Source organism: Phascolarctos cinereus, unplaced genomic scaffold (assembly GCF_003287225.1).
Source record: "Phascolarctos cinereus isolate Bilbo 61053 unplaced genomic scaffold, phaCin_HiC Scaffold_4;HRSCAF=312, whole genome shotgun sequence".
NCBI lineage: Eukaryota > Metazoa > Chordata > Mammalia > Diprotodontia > Phascolarctidae > Phascolarctos > Phascolarctos cinereus.
Window position 1 is genome coordinate 504,818,789 of NW_027555847.1, and position 13,459 is coordinate 504,832,247.

Sequence of the window (13,459 nt, forward strand, 5' to 3'; positions counted from 1 at the left end):
CCTCTGACCAGGTTAGAGGAGAATGAGGTTCAGGTATCAGCTGCTCCCCCTGCCCTCTCATAGTTTATACACAGCTCTGGTCTTTTCTTCAGGAATGCTTACAGATTCTCTATTTCATTTAAGTTTTATTTTTCCCCCTATGGGATTATGCTCAGTTTTGCTGGATAAGTTATATTCTTGGCTGCAAGTCTATGCCATTTGTCTTCTGGAGTAACATTCCAAGCTTTTCGTTCCTTTACAGAGGTGATTGCTAAATCATGTATTCTGACTGTAGCTCCTTGGTAACTAAATTCATTTTTTCTGGCTTCTTGTAGTATTTTTTCCTTTGACCTAGAAGCTCTAAATTTTGACTATAATGTTACTTTGAGTTCTCATTGAGATTTCATGAAATATGCCTTGATTCTTTTTCTGATCATAGTGTTCAGGTAATCCAGTGATTCTTAATTTTTTTTTTCTTGCAATTGTTTTTGTCATAAGACACATTCAGTTTTTTTTCAGTCTTTTGACTTTGTTTTAATATTTCTTGTTACCTTGTGAAGTCATTGGCTTCTGTTTTATCCATTCTAATTTTCAGTGACAGCTAGGTGGTGCAGAAGATAGAGTGCCATACCTGGAGTCAGGAAGACTCATCTAATGAGTTCAGATCTGGCTTTAGACACTTAGTAGCTGTGTGATCCTGGGCAAGTCACTTAACTCTGTTTGCTTTGGCTCCTCATTTGTAAAGTGAGCTGGAGAAGGAAATGGCAAAGCACTCAACTCCCTCTGCCAAGAAAATTCCAAATGGAGTCACAGAGTTGGACACAGCAACAACAGTTTTCATGAAATTTGTTACTTGGGCAAGATTTTGTGCCTCTTGTTTGAAATTTTTAATGCCAATTATAATTCTTTCTTCTGTGGCTCTCATTTATTTTCCAATTTTTTAAACTCTTTTTTTAAGCTTTGCTTCATTTCTTCCAGGAATTCTAATTGAATTTGTGCCCAAGCTGTTTTTCTTTGAGACTTTCATTCTCATCTGGATTTGTATCTTGAGCATCTCTGTCATTATAATAGTTTTTTTATGATGGGATTGTTATTTTTGTTTGCCCATTTCTTCCAGTCTCCTTCCTGACTTGGTATTAGGGCCAGGCTCTGTGCATTTCTGGAGGGAATATCTGGGCTGGCCCTGCTATTGCTTTCTTGAGATATTGTTTGGTGTTATTCCAGGCTGTGAGGGACAGCTCATGCCAGAGACCTGTAAGTTTTCCGTGCTCACTATGTGTTCTGATCTAGGGCAAAGTCTGATTGGTGACCCCTTGGTCTGAGTTCTGTAAATTCCTGACTTGGGTTTGGGTCTAAGTAACAGCAGACAGCCGCTAGTCTCAGCCCCTATCAGCCATCTGGGAACCTTTGTTGGTTCAGAGTGACAGCAGTGTGCAAGCCTCATTTTGGGCTGTGTTTCCTGCCCTGATTGTTCTTCTGCAGGCTTCTAGACTGGGCTAGAAGCTGGAACTGAGATTCACTCTCTTCCTGGGGGTCTGAGCTGCACAGCTGCCGCTTGCTTCTGAAGTTGTTCCTTCTCAGTATACTATTCACTGATTTCGACTGTTCCTTATAAAAATGCTACCTCCCTGGATCTGTGACCCAGAGCTAGGTACTAGGCAACAAAGCTGTCAGTCAGTATCTGTTCTCATTGTTCTCCTGGAATGGGTCTGAGGGTGCCTACATGTGAGTCTGAGACTTCCTCTTGCCCCAGTACGCAGCCTTTTCTTGGTACTTTGCTCCTGGACAGACCCCATCCCCATCAAAATGTCCTTAGATCTTTCTGTTTCCCTATGCCAACTTTGGCTGGAAAAAAAGACTTACTGTGACTTTTTCTTGGATTTCCCCATCAGGATTTGGTCAGGTGCACTTTCTAGTCTGTTTTGAGAAGTTGAGGCAGGTACAGGAGGTTGAGTGGAGAGAAGTATGTTGTACTGCTTCCTGCTACTTGGACATCTTGGCTCCCAGCCTATCACTCTTTATGCTTCTCAGGTTTCTGTTGCTTGTGAAAGGAATTGATCTGTTTAAATGATAACACATCAAGAAATAAACAAACGCGTAAAGAAGTAGAATGTCTCAATCCAAGCACACTTTCAGACGTTAGAAGTCCATTATGAGATTATTCATTAGAACAGGTTATTAGTAGTGATGGCTCAGAACATGAAACTGATGAGATAGAATTTGATGTGGCAAAAAAAATATATTTATTGAATTATTTTTCTTCCTCTGTTCCTTTGGTTTTTGCATCTGAGTGATGGGACATTGAGTACAGAAAATATAGTAACTTTGTTTTACTGTGATTTTGATTTCTATTCCATTGTCAAGTTTTTGTCTGCTTAGAAACTGGCAAAGAAAACTAAGATGCTCTATTGATTAAAATTTAGCAAATTTTAGCTCATTTTGTAACAAATTTGAGGAATAATTAAATTACTAATTTAGTTTACTTTTTTATTCATCCAGTACATTTGGAATTATTATCTTGATTAAAATGATCCTTTTAAATTTAATATGCCAAACAATAATTTTGTGAGCAGAAAAAGATGATATATTTTTCCATGTTTTTATATTAACGCTGTAGGTCTGTAGAGATCACCAGAAGGAATAAGCATTGCATATATTTCCATTTTTTCCTAAATTCAAGAAAAAAATAGAAAAACAGTTAAAGATTTTCCCCCATTTCCAAGAGATTTTTCTTCTTCTTCTTCTTCTTCTTCTTCCTCCTCCTCCTCCTCCTCCTCCTCCTCCTCTTCCTCCGGAGGCAGTTGGGGTTAAGCGACTTGCCTGAAGTCACAAGCTAGTGAGTATTATGCGTCTGAGGCTGGATTTGAACTCAGGGCCTCCTGACTTCAAGGCCAGTGCTCTATCCACTGTGGAGGTTTTACTTCTAATGCTGAAATTCTCTGTCTCATGCAGCGGACGTGCAGCTCAGTGTTACAGAGTTCTAGTTATTCTAAAGTTCTTTCTCACATTAAAAAAAAATAACAAAACCAAACCTATCTCTTTGGCTTCTAAATGTCTTATAATCCTTAATAGATTTTTTTAAGGCTACCTTCAAAAAATTTTAAATAAATGAAAATTGGCAATAACGTAAGAAATCTTACTAACATTTCTTATTTCAGGGAAATCAGAGAAAAAATTTAGAATCCACAGTGTCTCAGATTGAGAAAGAGAAAATGTTGCTGCAGCACAGAGTTAATGAGTACCAAAGAAAAATAGAACAGGAGAATGAGAAGAGACGGAATGTTGAAAATGAGGGTAAGCTGCACTTTTGGAATACACTGTGGTTGAAGATCTGTGCCATGACACTGTGTTTTAGATGAAGATGTTCATTGTGGTAATAAGGTCCTGGCTCCTTAAAGTAATTCAGAAGATGTCCAGTATGAATTAAGTTTATATAGAAGTCTTCTCTTTTAGCAAGGAGTGCTTTAGCACATTGTAGGCACTTAAATGCAAAGTGATAAAGTATGTATATGTGTGTACTGTAGCAGCATAATTAGGAATCAGCTTTTAGTTTTACATTGTGAAATCAAGATCTTTTGTCTTGAAGCCTGATAGAGGAAGACTAATGTGGATTAATTCATCGTCTATGACTATATTTGCTATTTTTAAAAATAATTTAGCATTATTTTTCTGAGAGAAATTTTAAAATATTATGTTCATTTTTTTCTAGTTTCTACATTAAAAGATCAGTTGGAGGACCTGAAGAAAATTAGTCAGAATTCTCAGCTTACAAATGAGAAAATGGCACAGTTACAGAAGCAAGTGAGGCTTCTTTTTGCAATCAATTTTTTTTTTTGGTGTTGTGGTTTTAATTTTTAATTAATTTAATTAATATTAATTAAACCACAGTTTTGTGGTTTTAATTTGTACTTTAGCTAAGACCCATTTGTCTCTCTCCTAATAGCTGAAAGAAGCCAACGACTTACTGAGGACAGAATCGGACACAGCAGCAAGGTTAAGAAAGAGCCACACAGAATTAAGCAAATCAGTAAGTCAGTTAGAGTCCCTGAACAGAGACCTGCAAGAGCGAAACAGAATTTTAGAGACAACCAAATCACAAGTGGACAAAGATTATTACCAGCTTCAGGCTGCATTAGAAGCTGAACGGAGAGACCGAAGTCATGGATCTGAGATGATTGGAGATCTCCAAGGTAAAGCATTCAATAAAAGTACAGATCCGAGTACTTTGGTGAAACCAGAAGTGGGTGCAGTTTAATTTCTTTCAGAGTAATAATTCCTTTTTTGACTTATACTCCTCAAATACACAAAGAGTCTTTGATCTTTATCGGCTTGGAGGAATTCTTGGTATTGTAACTCCCTCCATCAGTGCAGATTGTGGTTCTTAGTAGATATATTTTAGAGTTACCTGAAGCACAGGAAGTAATGTATACCTGGAGTCATAGCTAATGAATGTCAAGGAAGCATTTAAGTCCAGGTTTTTCTGATTCCAACCCCAGCACTCAAGTGTACTCAAGGCATAATGCCACCACCTGTTCTTAAAATATTTAATTTTTTTTAAAATTCACTTTACCGGGGCAGCTAGGTGGCGCAGTGGATAGAGCACCGGCCCTGAAGTCAGGAGGACCTGAGTTCAAATCTGGCCTCAGACCAAACACTTGACACTTACTAGCTGTGTGACCCTGGGCAAGTCACTTAACCCCAATTGCCTTAAAAAAAAATTCACTTTGCCCTCACTAGGGTAAGTAAAACCCAGAAGGTAGACAAATGGAAAAATACATGGCTTTACCAATAAGGAAACTGCAGAACAGAAATTATATAACTTCCTTAGAATCACACAAGACTTATAGTCAATGAGATTAGAATCAGGAACTGTCATGTACCACCAAGGAGTGTTACCTACCCAGGGACTAAGGACTGAGAATGGCTTTATGCTCTGTATTATGTCAGCAGGAATTAGAATGTGGATGTTGAAGCCTTTGTACGCAGAGAGTAATATTTGGGAGGGGTTGTGCTAAAGGTATTAAGGAAATTCTGTGTGAGGAGAAGGACGAAGGAGTGTAAGACCTAGAAGTACTGGTTTAAGAATAGAAACAAAACATCATTGCCTCAGATATATCTGATTTTGTTAGTCCAGTTCTTCCCAAATGCTTCTCTTTTCTTTTAAGGCCAACCGTGACACGGTAGAATAGGTAAATATGGCAATAGCAAAATAACACACAGGAAAAAAGGGATGTTTAATCCTTTATCGTGGTATGGAAGCATAGGGTAAGGCTTCTAAGTTAGGTTTGGTATTAAACTCTAGTTCCATGGAGAAAATCGCCAGGGTAAATTGTAAGTTCTTTGAGAGCAGAAAATATGTCTTACTTGTCATTTTATCTGCTAAAATGCCTAACAAAGTGCCTTCTCCTAGGTATTTAATAAGTACCAATAAAATTTAATTTCTGTGGTTATGAAAGCAGATAAAGTAGGGCATCCCATTGGTTCTGAAGTTATCACAGCAAACTAGATCATTTTCAGGGCTAGAGGTTTAAAATATCCCAGAGCGTAGCAAGAGAAAATCAACTCTATTGTAGTATCACAGTATGATGCTTGACACCTTTAAATTATCACATTAATCGTCTACTTAGGTACATTTTGTGTTACCTTGGAACCAATGAGAAGTGTTAACTTTATGCATCAAAAAGCCAAGAGGATTTTTTTACCACCTACTCCATTCACCTCTGATTAGAAGCTGTTTTTTAGATAACAGAGAAGAATATTGAGTATTTATTTACATGGTTTTATAATGAATCAGTTGCCTAAAGATTGACATAATTTTGCTCTGTTATGTCTGATATGTACAAAGCTTAGATATGGCCTCTGTCCTGATGGAGCGCATAATTTGGTTTGTAGTAAGCAGTAGTGTGGTAGAAAGAGAACTGCTTTTGAAGTTAGAAAAATAAGTTCAAGGCCCAGTTCTAACGTTTACTAGTAATAAAGAGCTTAACCTTTCTGAGCTTCACTTCTTCCCCCTCTAAAGTATCTACTGCACAGAGTTTAAAGGAAATTACTTTATAGGCCATAAAATATTATGTCAGTGCAAACATATGTTACTAGCTAAAATGTAGCAGGAAGCATTTCAGAATTGGGAAATAATAAGTTGGATGTGCTTTAAATTAGACAAAGACACAAATTAACCTCTTGGTTGACTACAGAAAATAAAACAAAAAAGTCATTGGTGACATTAATACTTATTTTCCTGAAAGTTTCCTAGAAGGCTTCATAATATAGGCCTTAATACTTACTTATAGAATATCCACGACAGATGACTTCAGCATTCTTTTATCATTTTAGTTCCACTTTAAAACTTTTAAACTTTTAAATGGCAATCTTTTCAAAAAGAACTTGATTTTGTGATTGATCATGGTTTCCTTTAATAAATGCTTATTCATTAATTATAAATCCCTCCTAAATTATATCTACTCTTTTCAGCCAGTACACACATTCTTCTAATCCTGGCTTTATTGTTCTTTATGTAGTCTAATCTTTCGTTTCTGATCATAATTTGTTGTTTTAACCAAGAGTTAGCATAGGCTGAAAACAAAAAATAATTATACCATGTTTTTTGTGTGTGTGGAGTAGCTCAGAGCAAGGTCATTGCATAAAAAGGGATTCTTAAAGAAAGGGGTCGTTTGTCATTTATACCACAAAAATATAACATCTAGGAAGAAATGGAAAGGAGAGGATTTAAATCCCTACCCCTTGTCAGAGGACATAAAGGGGAGGCAAGAGGGAGGAAGTGTGACATTAACATGGCTCTTCATCTTCCTTCTCAGTGTCGGCTGTCCCCATACCTGTAATGGATCTTCTACACACCTCTGCTTTTCCCTCCTCCCAAGTTATATATGCTTATTTATGTATATGTTGTCTTCTCCTACTAGACTGTAAAATCCTGGAGGTCAAGAATTGTTACTTTTCTGTGTCCCCAGGGTCTAACACAATGCCTGACACAGTGTAGGTGCTTAATAATTGCTTGTTGATTGGTTACTGTATATAAGGCATTTCATATCCATTAAAGTTCTATATGAATGTGACATGTTTTGTGGTTTGTACCTATAACCTATAGGTAACCTCAGATTAATAGATTCAGAAAAGCTATGAGAGAAATTTACCTGTAGGAAAAGACTAATATTAGGTGATAACATGTTCTAGTATTTTTTGGTTGGGTGGTTTTTTTTCCGTTTTACATTTATAGCACCTAAACTGCATTTGTCTATGCATGAATATACTGAATAACTTTTATCTGATTAGGGATATTTTCTGATTCAGATTAATCTGGATGAGGAACAAACAAAGCAAAATTTATGCTATCCAGAGTATTTATGTTTTTTTCCTTTTTTTTTCTTGTTAGCTCGAATTACGTCTTTACAAGAGGAAGTTAAACACCTTAAACATAATCTTGAAAGAATGGAAGGGGAAAGAAAAGAGGCTCAAGACATGCTTAATCATTCAGAAAAGGTATGAAAGGAAGCATCTCACTTTGTTTTTGGAGATAACATTAGTAGATTAAAAACATATTTTTGATATTGCTATTTTGAGTAATAGTAACTTCCTAAAATGTAAATATTTAAATCTGTGAAAAGGAAGAATTAAATAATGTCTGGTTCTGTATTTTAAGTTTAAAATATTTTTGTGTTATTTGGAGATATTTTGTCAAATTTTAAAACATGAATGAGAGGAAAAAGTGCTTCAAGTAAGGAATTATATCTTATGTGAAAGGGTTTGTGTGCGAGAAACAGAGAGAAGCAGAAGTAAAAATGCCTAGTAATTGAAAATATTTAAGATTTCCTTATCTTGCAAATTTCATGTTTTTTGGTTGTTGTTTCCTGGTTTTCCAACAAAAAGAACAACCAAATACTGCATATCCATCTCGGTGCAATGTGTGTTATCCCTATGACAAACCTTCTCCCTCTTCTCCTCAGTTCCCACCAGGATTGTGTGGGTTCACTAGAAATTCAAGTATCCAGTTGAGTTTGCCTAGTAATGAAGAGAGAAGGAATAGAGGATATAGCTGGTTAAAGAGGCTCCAGAAATCAGGGTTAGGTTAGATTGAGACAATGTATCCCAATGGGTGTAAATTGTTTTCCTGTCCAAGAAGAATGGCAAGTTTTTCATTGATACTTTTTGCTTCTCTTCTGCCAAAACATACCCAGCCATGACCCATAAGGAAAGAAGCAACAAATTAGAAATAAAGAATTGTGATATTCATTTGTTTCTAGCTATGAATCTGCTTGATGTTCTTTAAGCTCCTAAGAACATTTCTGTACACATAGATGACTATTCCAAAGGACAAAAAAAAATGTTTATTCAAAGGAAAAAAAATTCCTTGATTTTTGTTATTGATATTGTTCATTAGGAGCTGTTTTAAGGAAGGAAAACTATCTAATGAAATATGCTATCATTATTTCATATAATTAATGATGAGAATAGCTGATATTTGAGGTCTATGGCAGTTTTTAGTTTGTAACTACATAATGACTTACTCCTATATTGCAGGAAAAGAATAATTTGGAAATAGATTTAAACTACAAGCTAAAATCGTTACAGCAAAGATTAGAACAGGAAGTAAATGAGCATAAAGTGACTAAAGCCCGTTTAACTGACAAGCATCAATCTATTGAAGAGGCAAAATCAGTTGCAATGTGTGGTAAGTGTTAATTTTTTTATTTCCCCATAAAATTAGCAGAATGCTGATAGCTTTAAATAATATTTGTGAACTTTGTATTTTGACCAACTATAGTTCCAATCAGATATCAGTATTTTAATTCTCAAAAGAAAACCCAACATATTAAAATTTATTTATTTTTACATCTTTTGTTTTTTGATCACCCTTTTCCTAATTATGTTTCTTAACCTATCTTCTACCGAGCCATCTCTTCTAACAAAGAATAAAAAAAGAAAGAAAAAAAATCAGTTTAGCAAAATTAACCAATACATTAATTGATTCTGACAGTCATATAAAACTCCAAACTTATAATGCCTGTCCTCTTCAAAGAAAAGAGGGACATATTTTTTTCTTGACTTTTCTCTGGGACCAAAATTGTTCATTATAATTATACAGTTTTCGATTTGGGCCGGGGGTGGGGAGAGGGGAAGGAGTCTTTTGTTTATGTTGTCATCATTTTGTGTATTGTTTTCTTGGTACTTTGTTCTTGACCCTGCATCAGTTCATATAAATCTTTCGTGTGCTTTTCTAAATTCCATTTTTTATCTTTTCTTAAAGTGCAGTGATATTCTGTCATAGTTGTATACCACAATTTCTTTGGCCATTATCTAACAAATGTTAAACACAGCAAGCAAACACACACACACACAGAGTATGTGTAATACATTTTTATTTCATTAAATATTTCCCACTTGAATATAAAAAAATTTAATATTCATTTTTAAAAATTTTGAGTTCCAAATTCTCTTCCTCCTTCCCTCTTTTTGAGAAGACAAGCAATTTTGGTATCGATTACACATGTAAAGTCATGCAAAATATATTTCCATATTAGCCGTGTTGCAAGAGAAAACACAGTATGTGTGTATATGTATGCATATACATGTATATATGTTTTTGCTAATTTGGGGAGAAAATCCTTAACAAAACAAAAGGTAAAATAGATCATATATTGATTACCTGAAATTGCAAAGCTTTTTACAAGAGCAAAATTAATATGCTGAGATAAAGTCAGAAACAAGTAATTAAAAAAAAACTGATGCATCATGTATCTCTGATATGAATCTGATATCCAAGGTAGAAGGGAATTAACACAAATATAGAAGACCAAGATCTGTTCCTCATTGGGTAAGCTGTTAGAAGATATGAAGAAACAGTTCACAAGAAAAGAGTTGCAAACTATTAACAACCAAATAAATGTTTGCACCAAAATCTCTAGTAATAAGAGAAATTCAAAGTAGAACAACTTTGAGGTTTCTCTTCCCCCTGTTACAGTCCTTAGTCATTTCACATTTCTCTGTGTGTGTGTGTGTGTGTGTGTGTGTGTGTGAGAGTGAGAGTGAGTATTCGAGCTATTGCTGTAGCTTTCTGGTTGGTCTTCCCACCTCACATCTCTTTCTGTAGCCCGTCTTTCATTTGACTACCAAACTGAGCTTCCTAAAGTACAAGTCTGACCTTGTCTGCTACCTTAGTAAACTCTAGCAACTATTATCTCCAGGATCAAATATAAAATAACTAATTTGGCATTTTAACACCATTCACCATCTGCTTCTTATATTTCCAGTAGTCTTAATTTGTTCTCCAACATCAGCTCTACAATCCAGTAGTATGGCCAACTTGCTGTTCTTTACACATGACATCTCACCTTCTGAATTCATACCTTTTCACTGACATGGGTCCCCATGCCTGAAATATTTATCCTCCTGACCTGTGCCTCTTGGCTTCCCAGATCTCCTTCAAGACTAACCTCACATGCCACCATCTACAAGAGACCTTTCCTGGTCTTCTCTACTATTGTGTTTTCCTTTTTTCTGAGATTACCACCCATTTACATTGTATAGACTGTGTGTGTATGTGTGTGTAGGTGCACACATACGTGCATGCATACATACATACATGTGATGTAGAGAAGGATATATTCAGAAGTGAATGTGATATAAAAACAAAAGGCATTAGTTTTTAAAAAGAAAATGTGTGGAGTGTGCAGTGCCTAGAAATGATTATGTAACAATAAAAGGCATCAATGAAGTTTATTTTTTAAATGTTAAGTGCTTACAATTTGGAAAGCAAAATCTGCCATGAGAAAAGACATTCATTTTTACTGTAAGTTAAATATTTGTTGGTTATCTGTTATGTACTAGGCAATATGGAAAATACAAAGATGATTAGTCCTTGCTTAGCCTTCAATTTTAGCTGCTACTTCATTTCTAATTTTCATCTTCTTTTTCCCCTCTTTTGACTTGGAATGAAGACTGTGTTCAGTATATATTTCCGACTTGCTCTCTGCCTCCTGATAACCAAAAGGTTCTGGATAAATGATGGATAACCTTTGAGCTAGTCTGTACATGGAAGAGTCTACTACATTATTCAGTTTTTTTTGTACTTCCTATAATGATTTGCCTACAAAAACACTCAACTATGCAGAAACTTGTTAATGATATTTCATGTTGTCATAGATCTTAGAAACAGTTGGCATGCATTTTGCTGATTGAACTATTTTGAATAAGGAGTAACAAAATTGTCTCTTGTTAAAAGCTAATGTAATTGTTAAGAACTAATTCAATTCCATCATTTTGTAGAAATGGAAAAGAAACTGAAGGAAGAGAGAGCAGCACGAGAGAGAGCCGAAAATAGAGTTGTTCACATTGAAAAGCAGTGTTCCATGTTAGATGTCGACTTGAAACAGTCTCAGCAGAAACTGGAGCATTTGGCAGAACACAAAGAAAGAATGGAGGATGAAGTAAGAAAAAAGGATGCTATTGTCTTTGTTCTCATTATGAAACAAAAACAGCTATATATTAAAGTTTGTGAATGAGGAAGATAACTATGTTATCAATTAAAATAGCATAATTTTTATTAAGGAGATAGCTTGATATTAAGCTATGCCTGTTTATAAGTGAATGATGAATGAAAAAGGATTTATGAAGTGCTTACTGTGTTTCAAGGACTGTGCTAAGTGCTGGGTTAGCAAACACAAAAGACAGTCCTTGCTATCAAGAAGCTAACATTCTAATTAAGGGGAGACAGCATATATAGGAAGGTTCAGCTTCTGGACAAACAGCAAGGCCCAGTGACTCTAAGGGTGCCTCAGCAGGTAAGATAGCAATGTGTGGAGGTCCAGAAGGCAGTCAGTGATATGATGAGGCCCAGTGGTCTTCCCTCTCCCTGGGAGGATTGTAGTTAGTTATTCCCTGTTCATGCAAACAGTGTGAGTGGCCATGTCTGCTCTTCAGAGTCAGAAAGCTAGAGCAGTCTAGCCCATAATTGTTGAAAAGGGGGAAACAGAGAGAGCCCAAAGATTTGAGTGGAGAGAAAACTCTGGATTCCTTCCTTTAGGGATGTAGGTGGTATAGGGAAGGGGAGCTGGGGGAAAACAGCAGTAGCCAGGAGTGGGGAAGGGGAAGAAAGGGTATTCACAGAAAAGTTGGGATGTAGGGCTCCCAATACTATCTCTTCTGCTGAGCTTTTAGTGCCTGGTGAGATCAAGGTAGCTGGTATGCTGGGGTAGGGAAAGGAGAGGACCTGTGGCACCTGATATTTGTTACCAATAAGTATTTTGATAGGGGAGATCTCTGAGTTCATTGATTTGAGAACTTCTTACAAAATTTGGCATCAGTAAACACTTATAAACTGTCCATTTTCTTAAGCATTGTGAACATAAGACAATATGAAAGAAATTCACCTCCAACTTTAGAGAAACTTACTGTCTGATAAAATAGTCTTTGCTTATAAGATATGCTGTACTCTGAAGTGAAATATAAAACATAGTATTTAAACACGTCATTTTTTTTTAAGGCAGTTGGGGTTAAGTGACTTGCCCAGGGTCACATAGCTAGTAAGTGTCAAGTGTTTGGTCTGAGGCAGGATTTGAACTCAGGTCCTCCTGACTTCAGGGCCAGTACTCTATCCTCTGCGCCACCTAGCTGCCCCTTGTCATTTTTAACTAACTAAAAAAATCATATGAAAAAGAGCAAGTATACATATCAGAAGAGATTTAACTTAGAGTATATGGATTGATTTAATTTGGCTTAAAACACTTTATTTTGTAGCTAATATGTTAGATAAGTGACAGAATCACAAACTCAGAATTGGAAGGGATTTCAGAGGAAATCAAGTCCAACTTGTACATGAAAAAAGATCTCCTTTATAATCCCACTGTAGCTTCAGGGAAAAAACCTTTTATCTTTCCTTTTTTCATCAGTTTTAGCACTACTTAAGCTGTTGTTGAAAGACCTCGTCATACTTTTCTGTTTATTACCTGCCCTAGCTTTGAATAGTGAACCTTTGAATCAGGAATCAATAGGTCATTAAACATTTATTAAGCAGTTACTGTATTCCAGGCACTGTCCTAAGGTCTGAGAATAAAAAGAAAAAAACCAAAAACTGGTCTCTGCCATCAAGGAGCTTACATTATAAAGGGCAAAACAACATATACATTAAACACAGAAGATAAATACAGAGCAAATGGAAAAGCATTGGCAACTGGAGGACTAATAGGGAACCTCCTATGGGAGGTGGTTCCTGAGCTGAAGCTTAGAGGGTCAGGGACTCTAAAAAGCAGAGGGCAGGAGGGATTGCATCATGAGTGAGGATTGGCAAGTGGGTTAAGTATGGCTAGACCACAGAGTATATGGAGGAAAACACTATATATATATTAAATAAACAACTGGAAAGATAGACCAGGTTGCAAAGAGCTTTAAATGCAGAACAAACAGTGTATATTTGATCCTAGAAGTATTAAAGGACCATTGGAGTTTATTGAGGGAGGTCAGCATGGTT

At 36.0% G+C, this 13,459-nt stretch overlaps 1 protein-coding gene across 3 annotated transcripts in view; it reads left to right on the plus strand.

The window, feature by feature from the left end:
* ROCK1 (Rho associated coiled-coil containing protein kinase 1) overlaps positions 1–13,459 on the plus strand; it is a 132,966-nt gene that overhangs the window by 86,660 nt on the left and 32,847 nt on the right. For all 3 annotated transcript variants that reach the window (XM_020970649.2, XM_020970650.2, XM_078153474.1), the window contains 6 exons: positions 3,138–3,273; positions 3,689–3,780; positions 3,923–4,169; positions 7,370–7,476; positions 8,515–8,665; positions 11,260–11,420. In XM_020970649.2, coding sequence (XP_020826308.2) covers positions 3,138–3,273; positions 3,689–3,780; positions 3,923–4,169; positions 7,370–7,476; positions 8,515–8,665; positions 11,260–11,420 — 894 coding nt within the window. The remainder of the gene's footprint in view (positions 1–3,137; positions 3,274–3,688; positions 3,781–3,922; positions 4,170–7,369; positions 7,477–8,514; positions 8,666–11,259; positions 11,421–13,459) is intronic.